This window comes from Lolium perenne, chromosome 7 (assembly GCF_019359855.2).
Source record: "Lolium perenne isolate Kyuss_39 chromosome 7, Kyuss_2.0, whole genome shotgun sequence".
Lineage (NCBI taxonomy): Eukaryota > Viridiplantae > Streptophyta > Magnoliopsida > Poales > Poaceae > Lolium > Lolium perenne.
The window spans coordinates 260,456,444-260,483,687 of NC_067250.2; the positions used below are offsets into that span (position 1 = coordinate 260,456,444).

A 27,244-nucleotide genomic window follows, 5' to 3' on the forward strand; every position below is an offset into this window, starting at 1 on the left:
CGTTTACCTACTCGGGACGAGCAGGAACTAAGCTTGGGGATGCTGATACGTCTCCGACGTATCGATAATTTCTTATGTTCCATGCCACATTATTGATGATATCTACATGTTTTGTGCACACTTTATGTCATATTCGTGCATTTTCTGGAACTAACCTATTAACAAGATGCCGAAGTGCCGCTTGTCGTTTCTGCTGTTTTTGGTTTCGTAAATCCTAGTAAGGAAATATTCTCGGAATTGGACGAAATCAACGCCCAGGGTCCTATTTTGCCACGAAGCTTCCGTAAGACCGAAGAGGAGACGAAGTGGGGCCACGAGGTGGCCAAACCACAGGCGGCGCGGCCAAGCCCGGCCGCGCCGACCTATAGTGTGGGCCCTCGTGACGCCCCTTGACCTGCCCTTCCGCCTACAAATAGCCTTCGTCGCGAAACCCCCGCACGAGAGCCACGATACGAAAAACCTTCCGTAGACGCCGCCGCCGCCAATCCCATCTCGGGGGATTCAGAGATCGCCTCCAAAGACCCTGCCGCCGAGAGGGGAATCATCTCCGGAATACTATACGCCGCCATGGTCGCCTCCGGAGTGATGTGTGAGTAGTCTACCCCTGGACTATGGGTCCATAGCAGTAGCTAGATGGTTGTCTTCTCCTCATTGTGCTTAATTGTCGGGTCTTGTGAGCTGCCGAACATGATCAAGATCATCTATCTGTAATTCTATATGTTGCGTTTGTTGGGATCCGATGAATAGAGAATACTTGTTATGTTGATTATCAATTCATGTCTATGTGTTGTTTATGATCTTGCATGCTCTCCGTTATTAGTAGATGCTCTGGCCAAGTTGATGCTAGTAACTCCAAGAGGGAGTATTTATGCTCGATAGTGGGTCCATGTCTCCGTGAATCTGGGGGAGTGAGAGAAACCTCTAAGATTATGGATGTCTTCATGCCACTAGGGATAAAACATTGGTGCTATGTTCGAGGATGTAGTTACTGATTACATTACGCGCAATACTTAATGCAATTGTCTGTTGTTAGCAACTTAATACTGGAGGGGGTTCGGATGATAACCTGAAGGTGGACTTTTTAGGCATAGATGCATGCTGGATAGCGGTTTATGTACTTTATCGTAATGCCCAATTAAATCTCACAATACTCATCATAATATGTATGTGCATGGTTATGCCCTCTTTATTTGTCAATTGCCCAACTGTAATTTGTTCACCCAACATGCTGTTTATCTTATGGGAGAGACACCTCTAGTGAACTGTGGACCCCTGTCCAATTCTCTATACTGAAATACAATCTACTGCAATACTGTTCTACTGTTCTCTGCAAACAATCATCATCCACACTATACATCTAATCCTTTGTTACAGCAAGCCGGTGAGATTGACAACCTCGCTGTTTCGTTGGGGCAAAGTACTTGGTTTGTGTTGTGCAGGTTCCACATTGGCGCCGGAATCCCTGGTGTTGCGCCGCACTACATCTCGCCGCCATCAACCTTCAACGTGCTTCTTGGCTCCTACTGGTTCGATAAACCTTGGTTTCATACTGAGGGAAAACTTGCCGCTGTACGCATCACACCTTCCTCTTGGGGTTCCCAACGGACGCGTGCTGTACGCGTATCACACGCCTCCTATGAAACCTAAGAACGGCCCTAAGCCTGATGCTGAGTGCTATTACTGCGAGGAGAAGGGACACTGGAAGCGTAATTGCTCCAAGTACCTGGCTGATCTAAAGAGCGGCCTTGTCAAGAAGAAGAAAGAAGGTATATCTGATATACATGTTATAGATGTTTATCTCACTGGTTCTCGTTCTAGTACCTGGGTATTTGATACTGGTTCGGTTGCTCATATTTGTAACTTGAAACAGGAACTAAAGAATAAACGAAGACTACTGAAAGATGAAGTGACGATGCGCGTTGGGAACGGATCCAAAGTCGATGTGATCGCTGTCGGCACACTTCCTCTACATCTACCTTCGGGAATAGTTTTAAGCCTAAATAATTGTTATTTTGTACCCGCGTTGAGCATGAACATTATATCTGGATCTTGTTTAATGCAAGACGGTTATTCATTCAAGTCTGAGAATAATGGTTGTTCTATTTTTATGAATAATATCTTTTATGGTCGAGCACCTGAAAAGAATGGCTTATTTCTGTTAGATCTCGATAGTAGTGATACGCATATACATAACATTGATGCTAAGCTAATTAAATTGAATGATAATTCTACTTATATGTGGCACTGTCGTCTTGGTCATATTGGAGTGAAACGCATGAAGAAACTTCATACTGATGGATTACTTGAATCACTTGACTTTGAGTCACTTGATAGATGCGAAGCATGTCTAATGGGAAAAATGACTAAGACTCCATTTTATGGTATGATGGAGCGAGCTACTGACTTATTGGAAATCATACATACCGATGTGTGTGCGGACCAATGAGCGTAGCATCGCGCGGTGGTTATCGTTATGTTCTAACCTTCACAGATGATCTGAGTAGATACGGGTATATCTATTTCATGAAACATAAATCCGAAACTTTCGAGAAGTTTAAGGAATTCCAAAGTGAAGTAGAAAATCAACGTAACAAGAAGATTAAATTTCTACGATCTGATCGCGGAGGTGAATATCTGAGTTATGAGTTTGGCATGCATTTAAAGAAATGCGGAATACTTTCACAATTGACACCGCCGGGAACACCACAACGAAACGGTGTTTCCGAACGTCGTAATCGAACTCTCTTAGATATGGTTCGTTCTATGATGTCTCTTACTGATTTGCCATTATCATTTTGGAGTTATGCATTAGAGACAGCCGCATTCACTTTAAATAGAGCACCATCAAAATCCGTAGAAACGACACCGTATGAATTATGGTTTAATAAGAAACCTAAGTCATTGTTCCTTAATGTTTGGGGTTGCGAAGCCTATGTAAAGAAGTTACAACCGGACAAGCTAGAACCCAAAGCGGAGAAATGTGTCTTCATAGGATACCCTAAGGAAACTATAGGGTACACTTTCTATCACAAATCCGAAGGCAAAATCTTTGTTGCTAAGAACGGAACCTTTCTTGAGAAAGAATTTCTCAATAAAGAAGTGACTGGAAGAAAAGTAGAACTCAATAAGATTGATGAATCTATACTCGTTGATCAGAGTAGCGCAGTACCGGAAGTTGTACCTGTACCGCCTACACCGGCAACAGAGGAAGCTAATGATAATGATCATGAAACTTCGAACGAGGAAACTACTGAACCTCGCAGATCGACAAGGGAACGTGCCACTCCTGATTGGTATGATCTTTGTCTAAATGTCATGATTGTGGATAACAATGATGAGGACCCTGCGACGTATGAAGAAGCAATGATGAGCCCAGATTCCAACAAATGGCAAGAAGCCATGAAATCCGAAATGGGATCCATGTATGATAACAAAGTGTGGACTTTGGTAGACTTACCTGATAGCCGCAAGGCTGTCGAGAATAAATGGATCTTCAAGAGAAAAACAGATGCTGATGGTAATATTACTGTCTATACAGCTCGACTTGTCGCAAAGGGTTTCCGACAAATTCAAGGAGTTGACTACGATGAGACTTTCTCACCTGTAGCGAAGCTAAAATCTGTGAGGATTTTGTTAGCAATAGCTGCATTTTTCGATTATGAGATTTGGCAGATGGATGTCAAAACGGCGTTCCTTAATGGAGACATTGAGGAAGAGTTGTATATGGTACAACCCAAAGGTTTTGTCGATCCTAAAAATGCTGACAAAGTATGCAAACTTCAGCGTTCAATCTATGGACTGAAGCAAGCATCAAGAAGTTGGAACCGACGCTTTGATAAGGTGATCAAAGACTTCGGGTTTATACAGTGCCATGGAGAGGCCTGTATTTACAAGAAAGTGAGTGGGAGCTCTGTAGCATTCCTGATATTATATGTAGATGACATATTATTGATTGTGAATGATATAGAACTATTAAGCAGTGTAAAAGGTTATTTGAATAATAGTTTTTCAATGAAAGACCTTGGTGAAGCATCGTATATATTAGGCATCAAGATTTATAGAGATAGATCAAGATGCCTAATAGGGCTATCACAAAGTACATACCTGGACAAGATTCTAAAGAAGTTTAGAATGGACGAAAGCAAGAAAGGGTTCTTACCTATGTTACCAGGCAAGGTCTTGAGTAAGACTCAAGGACCGGCTACGGCAGAAGAAAGAGAAAGGATGAGTAATATCCCCTATGCCTCGGCAGTAGGATCTATCATGTATGCCATGCTATGTACTAGACCGGATATAGCACATGCTGTTAGTTTGACTAGTAGATATCAAAGTGATCCAGGAATGGAACACTGGACAACGGTCAAGAATATCCTGAAGTACTTGAAAAGAACTAAGGATATGTTTCTTTGTTATGGAGGTGACCAAGAGCTCATTGTAAGTGGTTACACCGATGCAAGTTGGAACACTGATCCTGATGACTCTAAGTCACAGTCTGGGTACGTGTTTATATTGAATGGTGCTGCAGTAAGCTAGGCAAGCTCGAAGCAGTGCACGGTGGCGAAGTCTTCAATAGAATCAGAGTACATAGCGGCTTCAGAGGCTTCATCAGAAGCGGTATGGATGAAGAGGTTCATTGTAGAGCTCGGTGTGGTTCCTAGTGCATTGGACCCACTAGTCATTTACTGTGACAACATGGGTGCCATCGCCAATGCACAAGAACCAAGGTCACACAAGAGGCTGAAGCATATCAAGCTGCGTTACCACTCGATTCGCGAGTACATCGAAGATGGAGAAGTAAAGATTTGCAAAGTACACTGATGACCCACAAGTATAGGGGGTGTATCGTAGTATCTTCGATAAGTAAGAATGTCGATCCCAACGAGGAGCAGAAGGTGTTGACAAGCAGTTTCGATGAAGGATTCACTGTAAATGCTCACAAACAAGTATTCAGGGGGTTTTGATGTAGCAGATGAATAAAGTACGAGTAAGTAAAGTGCGAGAGTAATAATTGCAGCGAGTGGCCCAATCCTTTTTATCACAAAGGACAAGCCGGTTTGTTTACTTATAATGACCAAACGTTCTCGAGGACACACGGGATTTTAGTCTAGTGCTTTCGCTACATACGGCTAATTAATCTTCATTGTTTTGATAAGTGTTGTGTGGGTGAACCTATGCTAATGTACCGCCCTTCCTAGGACTAATACATACTTGTGATTATACCCCTTGCAAGCATCCGCAACTACAAGAAAGTAATTAAGATAAATCTAACCACAGCCTTAAACTCTGAGATCCTGCTATCCCTCCTACATCGATATACCAACGGGGGTTTAGGTTTCTGTCACTCCGGCAACCCCGCAATTGGCAAACGAGTACAAGATGCATTCCCCTAGGCCCATAAAGGTGAAGTGTCGTGTAGTCGACGTTCACACGACACCACTAGAAGAATAACACCACAACTTAAATATCATAACATTGAATATTACTCAACCATACTTCACTACTAACATTTAGACTTCACCCATGTCCTCAAGAACTAAACGAACTACTCACGAGACATCATATGGAACATGATCAGAGGAGATATGATGATGAATAACAATCTGAACATAAACCTTGGTTCAACGGTTTCACTCAATAGCATCAATAACGAGTAGAAATCAACACCGGGAGAGTTTCCCCTATCAAACAATCAAGATCAAACCCAAATTGTTACAGCGGTGACGAGGTGCAGCGGTGGAGACAGCGGTGATGATGATGGTGATGGAGATGATGTCCAACTCGATGGCGGTGACGATGGCGTCGATTTCCCCCTCCGGGAGGGAATTTCCCCGGCGGATCTCAGCCTGCCGGAGAGCTCTTTTCTCTCTGGTGTTCTCCGCCCCGCAGAGGCGGCTGTGACTCTTCGCGACCTATCCCCTGGAGCTTAGGTTTTCAGGACGAAGACGTTCGCGAAGAAAAGGAGGCGAGAGGGGGCTGTGGGCCCCCTCCTCACAGGGCGGCGCGGCCAGGCCTTGGGCCGCGCCGGCCTATGAGGTGGGCCCACCTCGGGTCCCCTCGGCTCCCCCTTCTGGCTCCCTTCGTCATCTGGAAAAATAGGATTTTTCATATAATTTCCGTCAACTGTTGATCTTCTGAAATATTGCATTCTGACGGCGCTTTTTCCAGCAGAATCCTGACTCCGGTGCGCGATCCTCCAATAATCATGAATCATGCAAAATAGATGAAATAACATAAGTATTATCCCCAAATATGAAATATATCAATGAATAATAGCAAATTATGATATAAAATAGTGATGCAAATTGGACGTATCAACTCCCCCCAAGCTTAGACTTTGCTTGTCCCCAAGCGAAACTGAACTCGGTAAACAGGACCACAAGTTTATGGAGTGAAGAGTCGATAAATAAAATACGGACAAGAAGCATCATATTCATTCACACAAAACATTCTAGTAAACAACTTCCTCATATAATTCAACTTGAAACAAGTATAAGGTAATCACAAATAAAGGTGCATAAGAAATCTTAGTTGGTGATGGCAAACCCCGTTCTTGGTCAAAGAACAGTTAACAGGTTATACTTATCTATCGAGCAGCGCTCTTATGTTAAAGTTTGTATGGCACAACTTGCATACGCAATCATAATAATCTCCTCATGATCATTGATAACTTTCAAAGCTATATTCATTCAGATAAAACTTGTACTAAACAAGGAAGAGTAAAAGACATGATGAGGTAAATCACAATATAGTAGTTTGATCACAACAACTCAAATGCTTGCTTAAGATGGAGGGAAATAGGTTTACTGACTCAACATAAAGTAAAAGATAGGCCCTTCGCAGAGGGAAGCAGGGATTAAATCATGTGCTAGAGCTTTTTCAGTTTTGAAATCATATAAAGAGAATGAAAGTAACATTTTGAGAGGTGTTTGTTGTTGTCAACGACTGGTAGCGGGTACTCTAACCCCCTTGCCAGACAAACCTTCAAAGAGCGGCTCCCATTTTATTTTTATTTTTGTGTGGCACTCCTTCCAACCTTTCTTTCACAAACCATGGCTAACCGAATCCTCGGGTGCCTGCCAACAATCTCATACCATGAAGGAGTGCCTTTTTATTTTAGTTTTATTATGACGATAGTCCCCCCAACCTTTTCTTACACAAGCCATGGCTAACCGAATCCTTCGGGTGCCGTCCATCAATCACATACCATGGAGGAGTGTCTATTTAGGTTAATTAATTTGGGACTGGGAATCCCATTGCCAGCTCTTTTTGCAAAATTATTGGATAAACAGATGAAGCCACTAGTCCATTGGTGAAAGTTGCCCAACAAGATTGAAAGATAAAACACCACATACTTCCTCATGAGCTATAAAACATTGACACAAATAAGAGATAGTAAATTTTGAATTGTTTAAAGGTAGCACATGAAGTATTTACTTGGAATGGCAGGAAATACCATGTAGTAGGTAGTTATGGTGGACACAAATGACATAGGTTTGGGTTAAGGTTTGGATGCACGAGAAGTATTCCCTCTCAGTACAGGTCTTTGGCTAGCAAGGTTAATTAGCAAGCATAAGAGTCGAGGGAAACAAACAAATATACATGTGATAGAAACAATCATGCATCTTCCTTGCAAGCACAAACAGTTTTAACTTCAAAATAATAAGCTATGAGCTAATCAAGAAAGGAAGACAATGAAACAACTACATGTATTTCTCATTTCTATTTAAACCTCAAAGTGTTGTTGCTATTGACCAATGCTAAGTTTGCCAAAACCAAATAGATTTATTCAATGCTCCCAAAGTGATACCAATACTAATAACAAGATCAATCATATAATAAGGATTGCAAACTAAAATAAGATGTGCAATATGTAAATGATAAGACTTCTCATTAATATTCCATAACGATAACTCACACCAAGGGATACATAGACAGCCAACTAAAGGAGAGATACTTCCACACTGCAACCCATCTTATATAATAACTTCCCTACTCATGATATGACACTACTTGATAGTAAAAAGGTAAAAGGTAATGATGATGTGATACCGCGGCACTCCCCCAAGCTTGGAACAAACCAAGGGGATGCCAATATCGATGATGAATTACTCCTTCGGCGATGGTGGTGATGAATTCCCATCATCAGACTTCCAAGGAAGAGGCTCTCCATCAACAAACGACATCTTGGTCTCGGGAGTCCTGAAACTAGCAGCATAGCTTATGTGTTTAAACCTGTTTTCATACTCACAGTTCTGATTCTGAACATCATAGAGTTGAGCTTGGAGTCTGTTGGTGGTGTCGTGAAGTGAGAGGATGTCGCCCCATAGTTTTGCAGTCTCCTTCTCGTGTGCATCAATAAGTTCAGACACAATCTTGTGGAAGATGTCCACCTCACGCTCAGCCATCTTCTTGTATTTGAAGACCTCTTGTTCTAGCTTCTCCATCCTGTCTTCCAAGCTTCCTTCTCCTTTAGGACCCTGGACATCCTTGATCTGCAGCTCTCCATCAACGAGCAGTAACTCCTTGGGGTGCATCCTCAGCTCCTCCATGTACAAGTTGTCAACGTCCTTGCAGGGGCTGTCCTTCGGAGTTTCCGACGAAGACATGATGACTCTAGATCCGAAGCAAATCCTGGCAGAAACAGCTCGAAACAAAACACGTCGAGAAAATGATATACGGACCTCCAGGGGTCCGGGGGATTATATAGCAAGAATTTTTATGTCATAAGGAAAGTACCAGGTCGAACCAGAGTCGGAAAGAGGAGACGAGGCGGCCAGCTCATAGGGTGGCGCGGGCCAAGGCCTAGCCGCGCCGGCCTATGGGGGCATGCCCTCGTGCGTCTCCTCCACTCCGTTTCGATCTCGTAATTTTTCATATTTTCCGAAAACAGCAAAAACATTGTTCGGAAAGTAAATTGCGAACTTTTTATTACCAGTACTGCTACCTATTCAAAGTCGAGTTCTGGCGGACTGTCAATTTGTCCTTTGATGAAAGCCTCCAGTGTTTCCACTCGAATAACATCAACATCTACATTGTAAGAATCACCTGAGATATAATGCTTGAGTCTTTGTCCATTCACCACTTGTGTGGCATTGCCTTGGAGAGAGCTAATTTTAATTTCTCCTGAACGATACACCTCCTCAACAACATATGGTCCTTCCCATTTCGAGAGTAATTTCCCTGCAAAGAATCTGAGACGAGACCGATATAATAGGACTTTATCCCCAATATTAAATTCTCTTTTGATAATCCTTCTATCATGCCATTTTTTAACTTTCTCTTTAAAGAGTTTAGCATTTTCATAAGCTTCACTTCTCCATTCATCTAGAGAACTCAATTGCAGCAACCTATTATTACCAGCTAGTTTAGGATCTTTATTTAATTCTCTAACAGCCCAATAACCTTTGTGCTCTAGTTCTAAAGGTAAATGAAAAGCTTTTCCATAAACCATTTTATAAGGTGACATTCCCATGGGATTTTTATAAGCAGTTCTATAAGCCCATAGTGCTTCCTTCAATTTACTAGCCCAATTCTTTCTAGTTTTATTAACAGTCTTTTGCAAGATAGATTTAATTTCTCTATTTGATAGTTCTACTTGCCCACTAGTTTGAGGATGATAAGCGGAAGCAATTCTATGATTAATACCATATTTAGCAAGAGTTTTTCTAAAACCACCATGAATAAAATGAGAACCTCCATCAGTCATAATATATCTAGGAACTCCAAATCGAGGAAAAATAATATCTAAAAGCATTCTTAAAGAGGTCTCACCATCAGCACTTTTTGTAGGTATGGCTTCCACCCATTTAGTAACATAATCAACAACAACAAGTATATGAGTGTTACCTTCTGAAGAGGGAAAAGGTCCCATGAAGTCAAATCCCCAACAATCAAATGGTTCAATAACAAGAGTATAATTCATAGGCATTTCATTACGTCTGGAGATATTTCCAACCCTTTGGCATTCATCACAAGATAAAATAAAGTTCCTTGCATCTTTGAAGAGAGTCGGCCAATAAAAACCTGATTGTAGAACCTTTTGCGCGGTTCTATCTCCAGCGTGATGTCCTCCATAAGCACTACCATGACATTTACTCAATATCTCTTATTGTTCATATTCGGGAACACATCTTCGCAGAATACCATCCACTCCTTCTTTATATAAGTGTGGGTCATCCCAGAAATAATGCCTCAAGTCATAAAAGAATTTCCTCCTTTGCTGAGCTGAAAAGGTTGGAGGCAAGTACTTGGAAACAATAAAGTTAGCATAATCAGCATACCAAGGACTGTCTCGCGAGCTCACCTTTATTACAGCCAATTGTTCATTTGGAAAACTATCATTAACAGGAACAGGATCATAACCAATATTTTCCAATCTAGACAAATTATCAGCAACAGGATTATCAGCACCTTTCCTATCTACAATATGTAAATCAAATTCTTGCAACAGAAGTACCCATCTAATAAGCCTTGGCTTAGCATCTTTCTTTTGCATAAGGTATCTGATTGCAGCATGATCAGTATGAATAGTAACTTTTGAATCAACAATATAAGATCTAAACTTGTCACAAGCAAAGACTACATCTAACAATTCTTTTTCAGCAGTAACATAATTTCTTTGAGCAGCATCAAGAGTTTTACTAGCATAATGAATAACATTAAATTTTTTATTTACTCGCTGTCCAAGAACAATACTTTACAAAGAAAATCACTAGCATCACACATAATTTCAAATGGTAAGTTCCAATCAGGAGGTTCAACTATAGGACCAGTCGTTAAGGCTTTCTTTAGAGTTTCAAAAGCTTCCTTACAATCATCATCAAAAACAAAAGGTACATCTTTTTGAAGAAGATTAGTAAGAGGCTTTGAAATCTTGGAGAAGTCTTTAATAAACCTCCTATAAAACCCAGCATGACCAAGAACACTACGAATACCTTTAACATCCCTAGGATAGGGCATCTTCTCAATTGCTTCAACTTTAGCTCTATCAACTTCAATACCTCTCTCGGAAATTTTATGTCCCAATACAATTCCTTCATTAACCATAAAATCGCATTTCTCCCAATTAAGAACAAGGTTAGTTTCCTCGCATCTCTGCAAAACTTTATCAAGGTTCCGCAAGCAATTATCAAAAGAATTCCCATAGACAGAAAAATCATCCATGAATACCTCTACAATACTCTCGCAAAAGCCATGAAAAATAGCAGACATGCATCTTTGAAAAGTAGCAGGGGCATTACATAAACCAAAAGGCATACGTCTATAAGCATAAGTTCCATAGGGACAAGTGAAAGTGGTTTTTTCTTGATCTTTAGTTTTAACAGCAATTTGTGAAAACCCAGAATAACCATCAAGAAAGCAAAAGTGAGTATTCTTAGACAACCTTTCTAACATTTGATCAATAAAAGGCAAAGGGTAATGATCTTTCTTAGTAACCTTATTAACTTTTCGATAATCAATGCACATTCTATACCCTACAACTACTCTTTGAGGTATGAGCTCATCATTATCATTAGGCACAACAGTCATTCCTCCTTTCTTAGGAACACAATGCACAGGACTAACCCATCTACTATCAGCAATAGGATATATAATACCAGCTTCAAGAAGTCTTAATACCTCATTTCTAACCACATCCTTCATCTTAGGAATTAGACGACGCTGAGGTTCAACAACAGGCTTTGCATCATCTTCCATATTAATGGCATGTTGGCAAATAGAGGGAGAAATCCCCTTTAAGTCATCCAGAGTGTAGCCAATAGCACCTCGGCGTTTCTTCAATATTTCCAATAACCTTTCTTCTTCAAACTCTGTAAGCTTGGAACTAATAATAACATGATATATTTTCTTATCATCAATATGAGCATATTTAAGATTATCAGGCAATGGTTTTAAATCAAAGACAGGATCTTCCTTTGGTGGCGGTGTTGTATCCAGATCTTCTACCGGTAAATCATGCTTAAGAATAGGTTGACGAAGGAAAATTTCATCAAGCTCATCTCTTTCTTCCCTAAAAACTTCACTCTCACTATTCTCCAAATGTTGCTGCAAAGGATTATTAGGAGCAAGAGCAATAGATGCACACTGTTCAACTTTAAAATCATTATTAGGCAAATCAGCTTTATAAGGGGTTTTGGTAAATTTAGAGAAGTTAAACTCATAAGATTCACCAGCAAATTTAGTCAAAATTTTCTCTTTCTTGCAATCTATAATAGCTCCACAAGTATTTAGAAAAGGTCTACCAAAAATGATAGGACAATATTTACTAGCAAAGTTATAACCAAGTACCAAAAAGTCAGCAGGATATTTAATCTTACCGCATAGAACTTCCACATCTCGAACAATACCAATTGGAGAGATAGTTTCTCTATTAGCCAACCGAATAACCACATCAATATCTTCAAGTTCACAAGAACCAATTTCGTGCATAATCTCCGTGCAAAGCTCATAAGGAATAGCACTGATACTTGCACCAATATCACATAAACCATAATAACAATGATCTCCAACTCTAACAGATAACATAGGAACACTAGCTTTCTTGGACTTATTAGGATGTGAAACAATATTAGAAGCATCTTCACAGAAAATAATATGACCATCCTCCACATTTTCAGTCACAAGATCTTTAACAATTGCAACAGCAGGTTCAACTTTTATTTGTTCTTCAGGTTCTATAGGTTTCTTTTCACTTTTATGAACCGCACTATTTATAACAGAGTACTCCTTCATTTTAGCAGGGAAAGGAGTTTTTCCAATATAAGCTTCAGGAATAACATGATCAACAGTTTCAACTACAACACATTTATTAATAGATGAATCAATTTTATCTTTATACGGTTCATGGTACTTATCAAAGTTCTTCTTAGGCAATTCATAATGAGAGGCAAAAGCTTTATAAAGATTTGCAGCAACTTGAGAATCAAGGCCATAAGTAGCACTCATATTACGAAATTTATCAGTATCCATAAAAGCTTCAATGCATTTATAATCATAATTTATACCTGTTTCTCTATCTTTGTCGTTCTCCCATCCTTCAGTATTTTCCTGGATCCGATTAAGAAGGTCCCTTTTAAACTCTTCTTTGTTGCGCGTGAATGATCCAGAACAAGAAGTATCCAGCAAGGTCTTGTCTTCAAAAGAAAGTCTTGCATAGAAATTATCAATAATAACATTACCAGGAAGCTCATGAATGGGGCATTTGAGCATTAAAGACTTCAATCTCCCCCACGCTTGGGCAATACTCTCTCCATCATGAGGCCAAAAATTATATATGCGGTTCCGGTCTTTGTGAATTTCACTTGGAGGATAGAACTTAGAATAAAACCGGGGCACAATATCATTCCATTCAAGAGAATCCCCATTATCCAGTAATTTATACCAATGCGCCGCTTTACCAGACATCGATATAGAGAATAGTTTCTTCCTCACTTCATCCATAGCAATACCAATAGCGCTCCACTCCCCGGCAACGGCGCCAGAAAATAGTCTTGATAACCCACAAGTATAGGGGGTGTATCGTAGTATCTTCGATAAGTAAGAATGTCGATCCCAACGAGGAGCAGAAGGTGTTGACAAGCAGTTTCGATGAAGGATTCACTGTAAATGCTCACAGACAAGTATTCAGGGGGTTTTGATGTAGCAGATGAATAAAGTACGAGTAAGTAAAGTGCGAGAGTAACAATTGCAGCGAGTGGCCCAATCCTTTTTAGCACAAAGGACAAGCCGGTTTGTTTACTTATAATGACCAAACGTTCTCGAGGACACACGGGATTTTAGTCTAGTGCTTTCGCTACATACGGCTAATTAATCTTCATTGTTTTGATAAGTGTTGTGTGGGTGAACCTATGCTAATGTACCGCCCTTCCTAGGACTAATACATACTTGTGATTATACCCCTTGCAAGCATCCGCAACTACAAGAAAGTAATTAAGATAAATCTAACCACAGCCTTAAACTCTGAGATCCTGCTATCCCTCCTGCATCGATATACCAATGGGGGTTTAGGTTTCTGTCACTCCGGCAACCCCGCAATTGGCAAACGAGTACAAGATGCATTCCCCTAGGCCCATAAAGGTGAAGTGTCGTGTAGTCGACGTTCACACGACACCATTAGAAGAATAACACCACAACTTAAATATCATAACATTGAATATTACTCAACCATACTTCACTACTAACATTTAGACTTCACCCATGTCCTCAAGAACTAAACGAACTACTCACGAGACATCATATGGAACATGATCAGAGGTGATATGATGATTAATAACAATCTGAACATAAACCTTGGTTCAACGGTTTCACTCAATAGCATCAATAACGAGTAGAAATCAACACCGGGAGAGTTTCCCCTATCAAACAATCAAGATCAAACCCAAATTGTTACAGCGGTGACGAGGTGCAGCGGTGGAGACGGCGGTGATGATGATGGAGATGGAGATGATGATGATGGTGATGGAGATGATGTCCAACTCGATGGCGGTGACGATGGCGTCGATTTCCCCCTCCGGGAGGGAATTTCCCCGGCGGATCTCAGCCTGCCGGAGAGCTCTTTTCTCTCTGGTGTTCTCCGCCCCGCAGAGGCGCCTGTGACTCTTCGCGACCTATCCCCTGGAGCTTAGGTTTCGGGACGAAGACGTTCGCGAAGAAAAGGAGGCGAGAGGGGGCTGTGGGCCCCCTCTGTTGGGATACGTTGCATAGAAAACAAAAAATTTCCTACCGCGAGAACGCAATCCAAGCCAAGATGCAATCTAGAAGTTGGGAGCAACGAGGGGATGAACGAGACTAACCCTTGAAGATTTCCAAAGCCTATAAGAGTAGGCTCTTATTGCTGCGGTAGACGATCACTTGCCGCTTGCAAAAGCGCGTAGAAGATCTTGATCACGGTGCCACAATCGGGCAGCACCTCCATACTCGGTCACACGTTTGGTGTGGATGACGACATCCTTCTCCCCGTTCCAGCGGGCAGCGGAAGTAGTAGATCCTCCTCGGAATCCCGGCAGCACGACGACGTGGTGGCGGTGTCGATGGAGATCTCCGGCGGAGCTTCGCTAAGCATATGCGGGAGAAGTAGTGGAGGAGGGGTGCTAGGGTTTGGGGAGAGGGGGTGCCATAGGCGCCGGCCTCAAGGGGGCAGGGGTGGTGCGGCCAAGCCATGGGCTGCCCCCTCCCTCTCCTCCTCATTATATAGGTGGAACCCCAAGGGTTTGCCCAAAGTCTTCGAATAAGACCCCAACAGAAAAACTGCCTTATGGACGAAACCTAGAGGGACAGGGACTCTCCCCTTCCCCCTTTTCTTGGCCGGCCAAGGAGGTAGATTCCACCATGGACTCCATCCTCCCACTTGGTTGGCTGGTTAGGGTTTGTGGAGTCCCTCCGGGACTCCTCCTTCCATAGTAATTTATTTCCGGATAATTCTAGAAACCACCTTCCATAAATTCACCGGATCATTTCCAAACTTGGAAAGTGACTTCCTATATATGAATCTTATTCTCCGGACCATTCCGGAACTCCTCGTGATGTCCTGGATCCCATCCGAGACTCCGAACAAAACTTCGAACTCCATTCCATATTCCATATCTACTTGAACGACATCAAACCTTAAGTGTGTCACCCTACGGTTCGCGAACTATGTAGACATGGTTGAGACTTCTCTCCGACCAATAACCAATAGCGGGATCTGGAGATCCATAATGGCTCCCACATATTCAACGATGACTTTAGTGATCGAATGAACCATTCACATACGATACCAATTCCCTTTGTCACGCGATATTTTACTTGTCCGAGGTTTGATCATCGGTATCACTCTATACCTTGTTCAACCTCGTCTCCTGACAAGTACTCTTTACTCGTACCGTGGTATGTGGTCTCTTATTAACTTATTCATATGCTTGCAAGACATTAGACGACATTCCACTGAGAGGGCCCAGAGTATATCTATCCGTCATCGGGATGGACAAATCCCACTGTTGATCCATATGCCTCAACTCATACTTTCCGGATACTTAATCCCACCTTTATAACCACCCATTTACGCAGTGGCGTTTGATGTAATCAAAGTACCTTTCCAGTATAAGTGATTTATATGATCTCATGGTCATAAGGACTAGGTAACTATGTATCGAAAGCTTATAGCAAATAACTTAATGACGTGATCTTATGCTACGCTTAATTGGGTGTGTCCATTATATCATTCACATAATGACATAACCTTGTTATTAATATCATCCAATGTTCATGATCATGAAACGATGATCATCTATTAATCAACAAGCTAGTTATACAAGGGCCTTACTAGGGACTCCTTGTTGTTCACATAACACACATGTATCAATGTTTCGGTTAATACAATTATAGCATGGTATGTAAACATTATCATAAACTCAAAGATATTATAATAACCATTTTATTATTGCCTCTTGGGCATATCTCCAACACCCTCCTCGCAGGGCGGCGCGGCCAGGCCTTGGGCCGCGCCGGCCTATGAGGTGGGCCCACCTCGGGTCCCCTCGGCTCCCCCTTCTGGCTCCCTTCGTCATCTGGAAAAATAGGATTTTTCATATAATTTCCGTCAACTGTTGATCTTCCGAAATATTGCATTCTGACGACGCTTTTTCCAACAGAATCCTGACTCCGGTGTGCGATCCTCCAATAATCATGAATCATGCAAAATAGATGAAATAACATAAGTATTATCCCCAAATATGAAATATATCAATGAATAACAGCAAATTATGATATAAAATAGTGATGCAAATTGGACGTATCATACACACTGATCTGAATGTAGCAGACCCGTTGACTAAAGCTCTCCCTAGGGCAAAGCATGACCAACACCAGAATGCCATGGGTGTTAGGTATATTACAATGTAATCTAGATTATTGACTCTAGTGCAAGTGGGAGACTGAAGGAGATATGCCCTAGAGGCAATAATAAAGTGGTTATTATATATCTTTATGATAAATGTTTATATACCATGCTATAATTGTATTAACCGAAACATTGATACATGTGTGATATGTAAACAACAAAGAGTCCATAGTATGCCTCTAAACTAGCTTGTTGATTAATGGATGATTAGTTTCATAATCATGAACATTGGATGTTATTAATAACAAGGTTATATCATTGTATGAATGATGTAATGGACACACCCAATTAAGCGTAGCATAAGATCACATCATTAAGTTATTTGCTATAAGCTTTCGATACATAGTTACCTAGTCCTTATGACCATGAGATCATATAAATCACTTATACCGGAAAGGTACTTTGATTACATCAAACACCACTGCGTAAATGGGTGGTTATAAAGGTGGGATTAAGTATCCGGAAAGTATGAGTTGAGGCATATGGATCAACAGTGGGATTTTTCCATCCCGATGACGGATAGATATACTCTGGGCCCTCTCGGTGCAATGTCGTCTAATGTCTTGCAAGCATATGAATAAGTTCATAAGAGACCACATACCACGGTAGGGGTAAAGAGTACTTGTCAGGAGACGAGGTTGAACAAGGTATAGAGTGATACCGATGATCAAACCTCGGACAAGTAAAATATCGTGTGACAAAGGGAATTGGTATCGTATGTGAATGGTTCATTCGATCACTAAAGTCATCGTTGAATATGTGGGAGCCATTATGGATCTCCAGATCCCGCTATTGGTTATTGGTCGGAGTGAGTACTCAACCATGTCCGCATAGTTCGCGAACCGTAGGGTGACACACTTAAAGTTGGATGTTGAAATGGTAGAACTTGAATATGGAATGGAGTTCGAATATTTGTTCGGAGTCCCGGATGATATCCCGGACATCACGAGGAGTTCCGGAATGGTCCGGAGAATAAGATTCATATATAGGAAGTCATTTTATAAGATTTAAAATGATCCGGAAGGTTCTATGGAAGGTTCTAGAAGGTTCTAGAAAAGTCCGGAAGAAACCACTTTGGAAGGCGGAGTCCCAAAGGGACTCCACCTCCATGGCCGGCCAACCCTAGAGGGGGAGGAGTCCCAAGTGGACTCCCCTAAGGGGGCCGGCCACCCCCCCACATGGAAGGGGGGAATCCCACCCCAAGTGGGATTCCCACCTTGGGTAGGTTTCCCTATCACATGGAAGGTTTTGGGTTCGGGTCTTATTCGGAGACTTGTAGTCCAACACTTGGGGCTTCCACTTATATAATGAGGGCCAAGGGGAGGGGGCCGGCCACCCCAACAAGCACAAGGTGGCCGCACCACCTCAAGTGGCCGGCGCCCCCCTCTCCCCAAACCCTAGCCGCCCCACTCCTCCACATCCCGCACGCTTAGCGAAGCTCCGCCGGATTTCTCCACCACCACCGACACCACGCCGTCGTGCTGCCGGATTCAAGAGGAGCTACTACTTCCGCTGCCCGCTGGAACGGGGAGGTGGACGTTGTCTTCATCAACAACCGAACGTGTGACCGAGTACGGAGGTGCTGCCCGTTCGTGGCGCCGTGATCAAGATCTTCTACGCGCTTTTGCAAGCGGCAAGTGAACGTCTACCGCAGCAACAAGAGCCTCATCTTGTAGGCTTTGGAATCTCTGCAAGGGTGAGACTCAATAATCCCCTCGTTGCTACCGTCTTCTAGATTGCGTCTTGGCTTGGATTGTGTGTTCGCGGTAGGAAATTTTTTGTTTTCTATGCAACGAATCCCTACATCTTATGCATAGGAATCTTGTACACAAATAAATTCATGAAGAACAAAGTGACAAGCATAAGAAGATAAAACAAGAGTAACTTCAAAAGTTTCAGCATATAGAGAGGTGTTTTAGTACCATGCAAATTTCTAGAACCATATTTTCCTCTCTCATAATAATTTTCAGTAGCTTCATGAACAAACTCAACAATATAACTATCACATGCAGCATACTTTTCATGATTTCCAAACACATAATTTTTATCAAGTTCAAAAATAGTGGGATTAAAACTTTCAAACCCACTTTGATCAATAATATAACAAGATGATTGATCAATCTCAATAGATATGGGACTCATAGATAAAGTCAAGAATTCTCCAATCACATTTTCATTAGTAGTACAATTAATAGTATCAAGTAACATAGGACCATCATCTAGAGCTTTATCATAAACATTTGCCAAGCAAAATTCTTTAGTACCATGCATTTCGACATCAGGCACAAACAAAGCATTATCATAAGATTTATCAAAGTAGCATGGATTATCATAGATAACAGTAGCATAATTATTCTCACAAGTTTTACTTATAGGAAATATTTCAAGAGAATCCACAGGAACATAACATTCAACCTCTTTCGGTAAGCATGGAGGACAATCAAATAGTGCAAGAGATAAAGAGTTACTCTCATTAGAAGGTTGGCATGGGTAGCTAATCCATTCTTCCTCCTTTTGTTCATCACTCTCCTCTTCTTTTTCATCCAATGAGCTTTCAGGTTCATCAATTTCCTCCTCTTTTTCATCCAATGAGCTTTCAGGTTCATCAATTTCTTCTTCCACAGGTTCCTGCAAATTGTGAGTGCATTCTTGTGCATTAATGAGTCTCTCTTTATAATCAATGATATAAGGATTATCAGTGTAACTTTCATTGCAAAAATTAAGGATAGAAGAGACATAATCTTTAAGGTCCTTACAAACAACACAAGTTTCATAATTTTTAACCATGAAGGATTCTATCTCAGAGGCTCCCATAAATATGACAAATTGTTCTACCTCTTCAAACCCAAGATGAATATAGCTATTCCAATTATAGTTCTTAATTAAAACTTCTTCACTAAAGCCACATTGAAATTTCAGATGTTTAGTATCCTCTTTAGAGCAACAATTTATATCATGGCGTTTAAGCAAAATTTTAGCAATTGTATTCAATTTTTCTATCATAGCACTCATTACTTTACCAGTTCTTGATTCTCTATAATTATTATAATATTCTATAAGCTCCAAGTAGGTTATGGGTTCTCCCATAACATCAGTTTTTAATTTTTCGATTTTTCAAATTTTTATGGATTTTTGGGTATATGAGGAAAATAAAACAAGACAAAAAGAAACTAAGCAAAAGTAAACTAAGAAAAATAATACTAGACAGAAATAAACTAAGCACAAATAAACTAGACAAAAGTAAACTAGGCAAAACAAAATAAAATAAAACAGAGAGAGAGGTAGAGTGTACTCCCCAGGTGAACTTATGAGTAGAGCTATGCCTCCCCGGCAACGGCGCCAGAAAACAGTCTTGATAACCCACAAGTATAGGGGATCGCAGCAGTCTTCGAGGGAAGTAAAACCCAAATTTATTGATTCGACACAAGGGGAGGTAAAGAATACTTATAAGCCTTCACAACTGAGTTGTCAATTTAGCTGCACCTGGAAAAGCACTAGTAACAGGGGTGATGTGAAAGCAACAATAATATGAGAGCAATAGTAAAAGTAACACAGCAGCGATATCAGTAACACAGGAGCAATGGCACCAGAAAATAGTTGATACTACTTCCAATGACATATGGAACAAGTATATGATGATGAGACATGGACCGGGGTTCCCAGCGATCTACACTAGTGGTAACTCTCCAATAAGTGACAAGTGTTGGGTGAACAAATTACAGTTGGGAAATTGATAGGATTCAAAGCATTAAGATAGAACATCAAGATTATTAATCATGTAGGCATGTTTTCCGTATATAGTCATACGTGCTCGCAATGAGAAACTTGTACAACATCTTTTGTCCTACCAGCCGGTGGCAGCCGGGCCTCTAGGGGATCTACTGGCTATTAAGGTACTCCTTTTAATAGAGTACCGGAGCAAAGCATTAACACTCCGTGAAAATATGTGATCCTCACATCACCGCCATCCCCTCCGGTTGTCCCGATTTCTGTCACTTCGGGGCCTTTGGTTCCGGACAGCGACATGTGCATACAACTTGTAGATACAATCTAAGCAATAATTATAGAGCTTAAATCTAAGATCATGCCACTCGGGCCCTAGTGACAAGCATTAGGCATAACAAGATTGCAGCAACAATAACTTCATAAACTTTATAGATAGACTAATCATAATGTATCATCCATCGGATCCCAACAAACACAACACCGATTACATCAGATGGATCACAATCATGTAAGGCAGCTCATGAGATCATTGTATTGAAGTACATGGAGGAGAGAATACCAACTAGCTACTGCTAGAACCCGTAGTCCATGGGGGAACTACTCACGGAGCATGATGGAGGCGATGGCGTCGATGGAGATGGCTTCCGGGGGCACTTCCCCATCCCGGCAGGGTGCCGGAACAGAGACTTCTGTCCCCCGAATTGGAGTTTCGCGATGGCAGCGGCGCCCCTGGAGTCTTTCTGGAGTTTCGTCAATTGGTATCGAGTTTTTAGGTCGAAAGGGCTTATATAGGCGAAGAGGCGGCGCAGGAGGGGCAACAGGGTGCCCTCCCCATAGGCCGGCGCGGCCAGGGGCTGGCCCGCGCGGCCCTATGGTGTGGGGGCCCCAGGCCTCCCCTCTGACTCCCCTTCAGTGTCCTGGTCCGTCTCGGTGAATTATGATGTTTGGTCTTCATTTTGTCGAATTCCGAGAATATTGCCCGAACAGCCTTTCTGGAACCAAAAACAACAGAAAACAGGAACTGGCACTGTGGCATCTTATTAATAGGTTAGTTCCGGAAAATGCATGAAATCATCATAAAGTGCAAGCAAAACATGTAAGTATTGTCATAAAACAAGCATGAAACGTCAGAAATTATGGATACGTTGGAGACGTATCAGTATTGAACAAGCCACATGCATACGAGTGGGCACCACATACGCTAGTAACGCGCCTCCTCCAAGCACTTGGGGTTGAGGTCAGTCATCGTCGAGCCAATACGGTAATAGGTACCATATGGCTCTCAATCCACCTGCAGCATACAAATATTTCAAAATTTACAACATGTCAATAAAGCTTATGAAATAGGATAGAAAAAGAGTGATGGCTTAAAATCGGTTACCTGCTCAGAGGTAAGAGTGTCCAACTCCTCAGTGTAGTGCTTGTACATGACCATTGGATCGCTCGTCATCTCCGAGACATTATCCCAAAGGTATGCCCAAGTGGGCTCCCGATCAGGGTTGTTCCGGTGATGAGGCCATGACCTCTCGTTGAGTATCCTGGGCCGCCCAACTGATAGGCGGGCCCAGCTCCATACGGAAAGTAGGAGCAAGCATCCACCAATACCGCCCTTCCCAGTCCCGCGACAAGCTTCGTCCAACTGCGAAAATAAGACATTTGGTTAGTACTTTGTCTAGCACACTACTATAGAAGAATAGTACATACAACAAATCATCACCTGCCGGTAGAGGTAGGCAAGTGCCGCTGTTCCCCAACTCCACTTTCTCTCCTTTGGATCTTCTGGCGGCGGAGGAGCCATGCCAATAAGGTCCTCCATCTGTCCGCACCACCCATCAGAAGCTGTGTTCATACACACCCATCAGAAGCTGTGTTCATACACAGTGGGTCGCCCTGAATAGGAAGTCCAAGTATCATGGAAACATCCTGAAGAGTAGGGGTCATCTCGCCGACCCTCAAGTGGAAAGTGTGCGTCTCCGGCCTCCATCGGTCGACAAGGGCGGTGAGTGCCGCGGCGTTCATGTTCGATCCCCCGGCTTACAAGCGAGATTAACGAGAGAAGACCGGTAGGCTGGATAAACTCCGTGTACCTCTCGTCATACGCCATATCTACTGTGTCATGGTAACGAATCTTCAAAGGGTGAAGAACCGTTCTCTTCTCCGTCATATGAAAAGCCCGGTGATCCTTGTCATACTCAATATCTATGAGATACACCATCCTACATGTTTACATAAAACACCATATTATGAGCCATTCCTAACAAATATGAGTTATTCCATCGCAAATACTAGGCATATGTAACAAATTTGAATGCATTTGCTAAGCAAAAAATTAGTCATTTCAACATACATAGCCATTTCAACACATACATACATACATGTAAAATTCACATCTATGGTTCCAACAAATCTATGGTTCAAACACATGCATACATGAGGCTATCAATTTCAACACATTGACTACAATGTAGATTCCACCAACAAAAATTTCCATGTCTAGGGTTCATGTCCAAATCTAGCAAAATCTATAAAATTAGTGGATGAATCGAAGGGAATCGAAGGGGAATACCTTGAGGAATGGATGAGGAAGAACTTGGCTGACCAGATCTGACGAATCCTTGGTAGATTTGTTGGGGGGGTGGAGGAGAGGCGGCCGGCGGCGGCGGTTCTTGAGGAAACAAAGAAAAGAGAAGAGGGGAGAAAGAAGAGGCTCGGGCTGGGGCGGGCGCGGGCGCCACACATAAGTGGATGTGTGGCGCCCTTGGCATCGGCGCCACACTTTCAATGTGTGGCGCCGATAGGAGCGACGCCACATATCCTGCTTCGTCGGAGCGGAGCACACATTAGCGTCGATCGCGCCACGTCGGATGGCCGAGTGGCGCCGCAGGCACGGACGCCACACAGTGAGTTGTGGCGCCGATGTGCGAGACGCCACACAAAATGGTTAGTTGGGTGAAATAATTTCCCCGGAGGACCAGTATGTACTATAGTTTGAGAAAAGAGTTATTTCTGTGTAAATCGACCTGGGAGAGCGGCAAGTTTTGAATCCTCATAGACCTCTTAGGTCACTGTTCCTCTGATGTACAGTTTTCAGTTTTCGTCTCTATCTGCCCTCGTGTGACCCGTGACTCGACCTGCCCATTCATTTCCCCTCCTTCTCTCCATACGAAGGAGAACCTCACAGTAGCATCCATGGTGGTATATGTAATCACCCTTTTTATCATTGGTTACCGCACTAGCACCATCATCTCTCAATCTTACTAGCTGAAGCAAATATTAATCCCAGCTTAACTTGCTATCAGTGATGTATGAATTTTATGTGCATGAGTTTGGAGAGGAATACTACGACATCCGATTTATGAACATTGACAGATGGTACTTATGCATCAAAACTATGACTTTGTTGTTCTGATTTTGCACATGAACAAGGCATTGTCCGGCCCTAATTCGAGGTCTTCACCTAGCAACATTAGTTCAATGGATGCTTGTATAATAAAAGCTGCAGAAGGAAACAAACGTCTGGACATTTTCGCTCGTTTTATAGGAGCAGGAGGAATCGGAAGGGAAGGGAGATGGGAGTTGACTGCTGCACGTGCTAGGTACAAGACAAATAGTATGCTACAGGGGCTAGGCCCACATGTTAGTTGACGGCCAACGCTAGACTAAATGAAGCTGACTCTGCAAATCATCTGCCGGTGTGAGGAATCCATCTCCTATCCCTAGAACCAAGCGACGGCAGCGATAGGCGTGCGCAGTGCGCACGTGCTTCGCCACACTTTTTCCTATGGAGAACATGAGGGCATCTCCAGCGGCGCGACGCATTTCGGACGTCCAAACGGACGCGTCGTGTCCGTTTGCGTCGGGCCAAATGGTCGAAAGCGTCCGGGTGTCCGTTTACGTCGGGGGTGGCTCCAGCGGCACGACGCATAATTTTTTTTCTTCATTCATACGCCATAATTTACATGATAATAAAAAGGACATAAAAAGCCAGAAAGGCGTGCTAAAATACGCGCTGTCTAGTGGTCGTCGTCGCTGACGAGGTCAATCAGCTGCGGCGTCGGCCATGTAAGCTCGTACGCCGGCGGTGGAGGAGGTACCGCCGCACGGGCAGGAGGCTGTGGCCAGGGATCCCACGCTGGAGCAGCAGGCAGAGTGCGGACGTTGGAACGCGTCGGCATGGCCGGAGGAGTCGCCGGCCTCCCCTGCGCGAGCGCTGACTCGTGGAGCTGGATTGCGAGCCCGTCCCACAAAGCGAGCTCGTTGAGCTCGTCCTGCTCGTTGTTGGCTAGTGCCATGGCAATGGCCCCCTCCTCTGAAATGTCCGGCGGCTGGGTCTCCGGATCCCACACCGGTCCGCCGTCGTCGTGGTCGTACTGCGGCATGGTCACGTCGCCGTCCTCGTCCGCGTCCTCGTGGTCGTTCTCTTCTTCTTCGACGGCGATCTCGCGCTCGAAGTAGTCTACGTCGGCGAGGTAGGCAGCGCGGCGCCGCACGTCGAACTCCCACATCCCGAAGGAAATCCAGTTGCAGGAGTTTAGCGCGTACGCCGGATCCTCCCGCAGATCCGGCGGCAAGACCGCGCGGCGCTCTCGGCCCTCGCGCGCTCTCGGCCCTCGCGCGGCACGGGGGGACCGGCACGCGCCGCGAGTTCAGGTACCAGCCCCCTCCCGACAAGTTCGCATCCGGCCATGGTACCGGCCGGTTTTCCTCCCATAGCTGCCGAGCGAGGTCAACGCGGACGTACCGTCCGACCCGTGCTTTCTTGCCGGAACGCGAGCCGCTAGCCTCCTGGTCGTTCTTCGTCTTCCGGAACGGCCAACATTTCTTCCCCATGGCGTCGGTGTGGTGGCTACTGTGGGATTTTGCCAATGGTTTTGGTCGGGGAAATGGGTGCCGGCAGCGTCCCTTTAAGAGGCTCCGACGCCATCTCGCCTTCAATGGCCTGCCAGTGCAACGCCTACTAGCTGTGCACGCTCGCGGAAGCCGAGGCACGCCATTAACGCGGCCCCTGCAAAGGCTGCAGCGCGCCGCCCAGAAGTAATACCGCGGAAGACGAAGCAGTTGTGTCGCTGCCAGGCGGGCCCGCGCGAGGACAGAGCGGACACTTTGCACGCGCAGCGTCCGCCGAGACGCAAACCTGGCGCATATTTGGGCCATATTTGCGTCTCCGCGGACGGCCCGGTCACTTTGCGTCGTCCCGCTGGAGATGGTGCCAGACGCATTTCCAGTCACAGCGGACACAAACGGTCGCTCAGCGTCCGTTTGCGTCGCGCCGCTGGAGATGCCCCGAGGCAGATCCAGGGTCTACTATCTGCGCCTATTGGAGCAGCAAGTGATTTCGACGAAGTATGTCTCTCTGTTCTGTCTTTCTATCTCTCTCAAATGTGCACGCATTCACGAAAGCAAACACTAACCATTTACTGTATTCGCTAGGATGAACTGGAAGCTGAACTTGCGGATTTGGAGGGAGAGGAGTTGGAAGCAGAGCTACTAGCACCTACCACAACGGCTCCTAGTACTGCTCCAGTGCGTGTACCTGCTGCTCAGCAGTCGAGTCGGCCCTCTGCTAGTAAAACAGAAGATGATTGAGCTGGCAGCTTTACAAGCAGAGATGGCTATGTAATTAGGTATTTCACCAGTTTTTATTCTCTGAATCAGGGTTGAATTGTTGTGTCGTCTCATTCAGTAAACATGCAAATTAAACCACTCTCAAAGAGGGTGAACCATAAAGACTGTAATTTTGGGGAAATTACTTTTCATGATTACTACAACTTGAATAACTACGTTGTGTCACACAGTGCGCCCCGAATCTGTCATTAGCAGCAACTCTATATTGCAGTTTGCAGGACTTGGTGTGGTCTTGTCTAGAGAACGGATTCTGCAAATATATTGGGACCACGGTGTTTTCATGGAGGTCTTCCTTGAAAGATGTCCGAATTACACACAGAAACGAGCTGCATCTCAACCTGACCCCCTTGTGTATGATATCTTGTCATGCTAGTGCTTTGTAATCAAACGTCCAAGATGCGATGTTGAGCACATTGTCAGATAATAAAGGGCATTCTGCCGTCATAGTGTATTGTTGTTTTTATCATTTCAATATAGCGCCAATTAGTGGGCCAATCACAGAGCTGCTGTTGAATCTGATTTTCGGTGCATGTTTAGTGTGAGAACGTGAAGTTGTCAATGCTTCTTCTGTATTGTTGGTGTTGTATCTAAGATGATCGTGCAAGGCCTTGTAAAAATTAAAATTGTGATTGGCAACGGCGGGACTGCTCCGGCCTCCTCTCCGCTTGTATGACAGGGTCACCATTTTGTGCTCTGGCCGCCACCGCCTGCCGCTAGGAGTTGGCCACACACTCATAGCGACACCGATGGTGGGAAACAAAAACGGTCTTGGCACGCGCTCCAGTCCAGCCACGGAAGCCCCTTGTAAGAAGCGAACATGGCTTCAAGCAAGGAGGAAGATGAAGCGAAAGAGCTTAGGTGCAGAAATTTGTTATTTGAATCCATCCTTTCACATGATAACACGAGACTTTAAAGAATGATATGACGAAAGTATTTGGTAGGTACAAAAATTCCCTGAATGAGCTTTCTGTTGTATGTTGGATGAACTGTATGTATGATTGTTGATGTCAAATCTTG

At 43.4% G+C, this 27,244-nt stretch overlaps 1 protein-coding gene and 1 long non-coding RNA gene across 2 annotated transcripts in view; both read left to right on the forward strand.

The window, feature by feature from the left end:
• The window catches only part of LOC139833923 (uncharacterized), a 61,820-nt gene extending 37,638 nt beyond the window's left edge, over positions 1-24,182 (forward strand). Inside the window, exon 4 of the mRNA XM_071824293.1 lies at positions 24,144-24,182. Coding sequence (XP_071680394.1) covers positions 24,144-24,182 — 39 coding nt within the window. The remainder of the gene's footprint in view (positions 1-24,143) is intronic.
• Positions 24,183-25,884: 1,702 nt separating this feature from the next.
• LOC127315322 (uncharacterized) lies at positions 25,885-26,671 on the forward strand. Its single transcript, XR_011748027.1, has 3 exons — positions 25,885-25,945; positions 26,033-26,226; positions 26,439-26,671. It is a non-coding gene; the product is annotated as an uncharacterized lncRNA (long non-coding RNA).
• Positions 26,672-27,244: the final 573 nt, after the last annotated feature.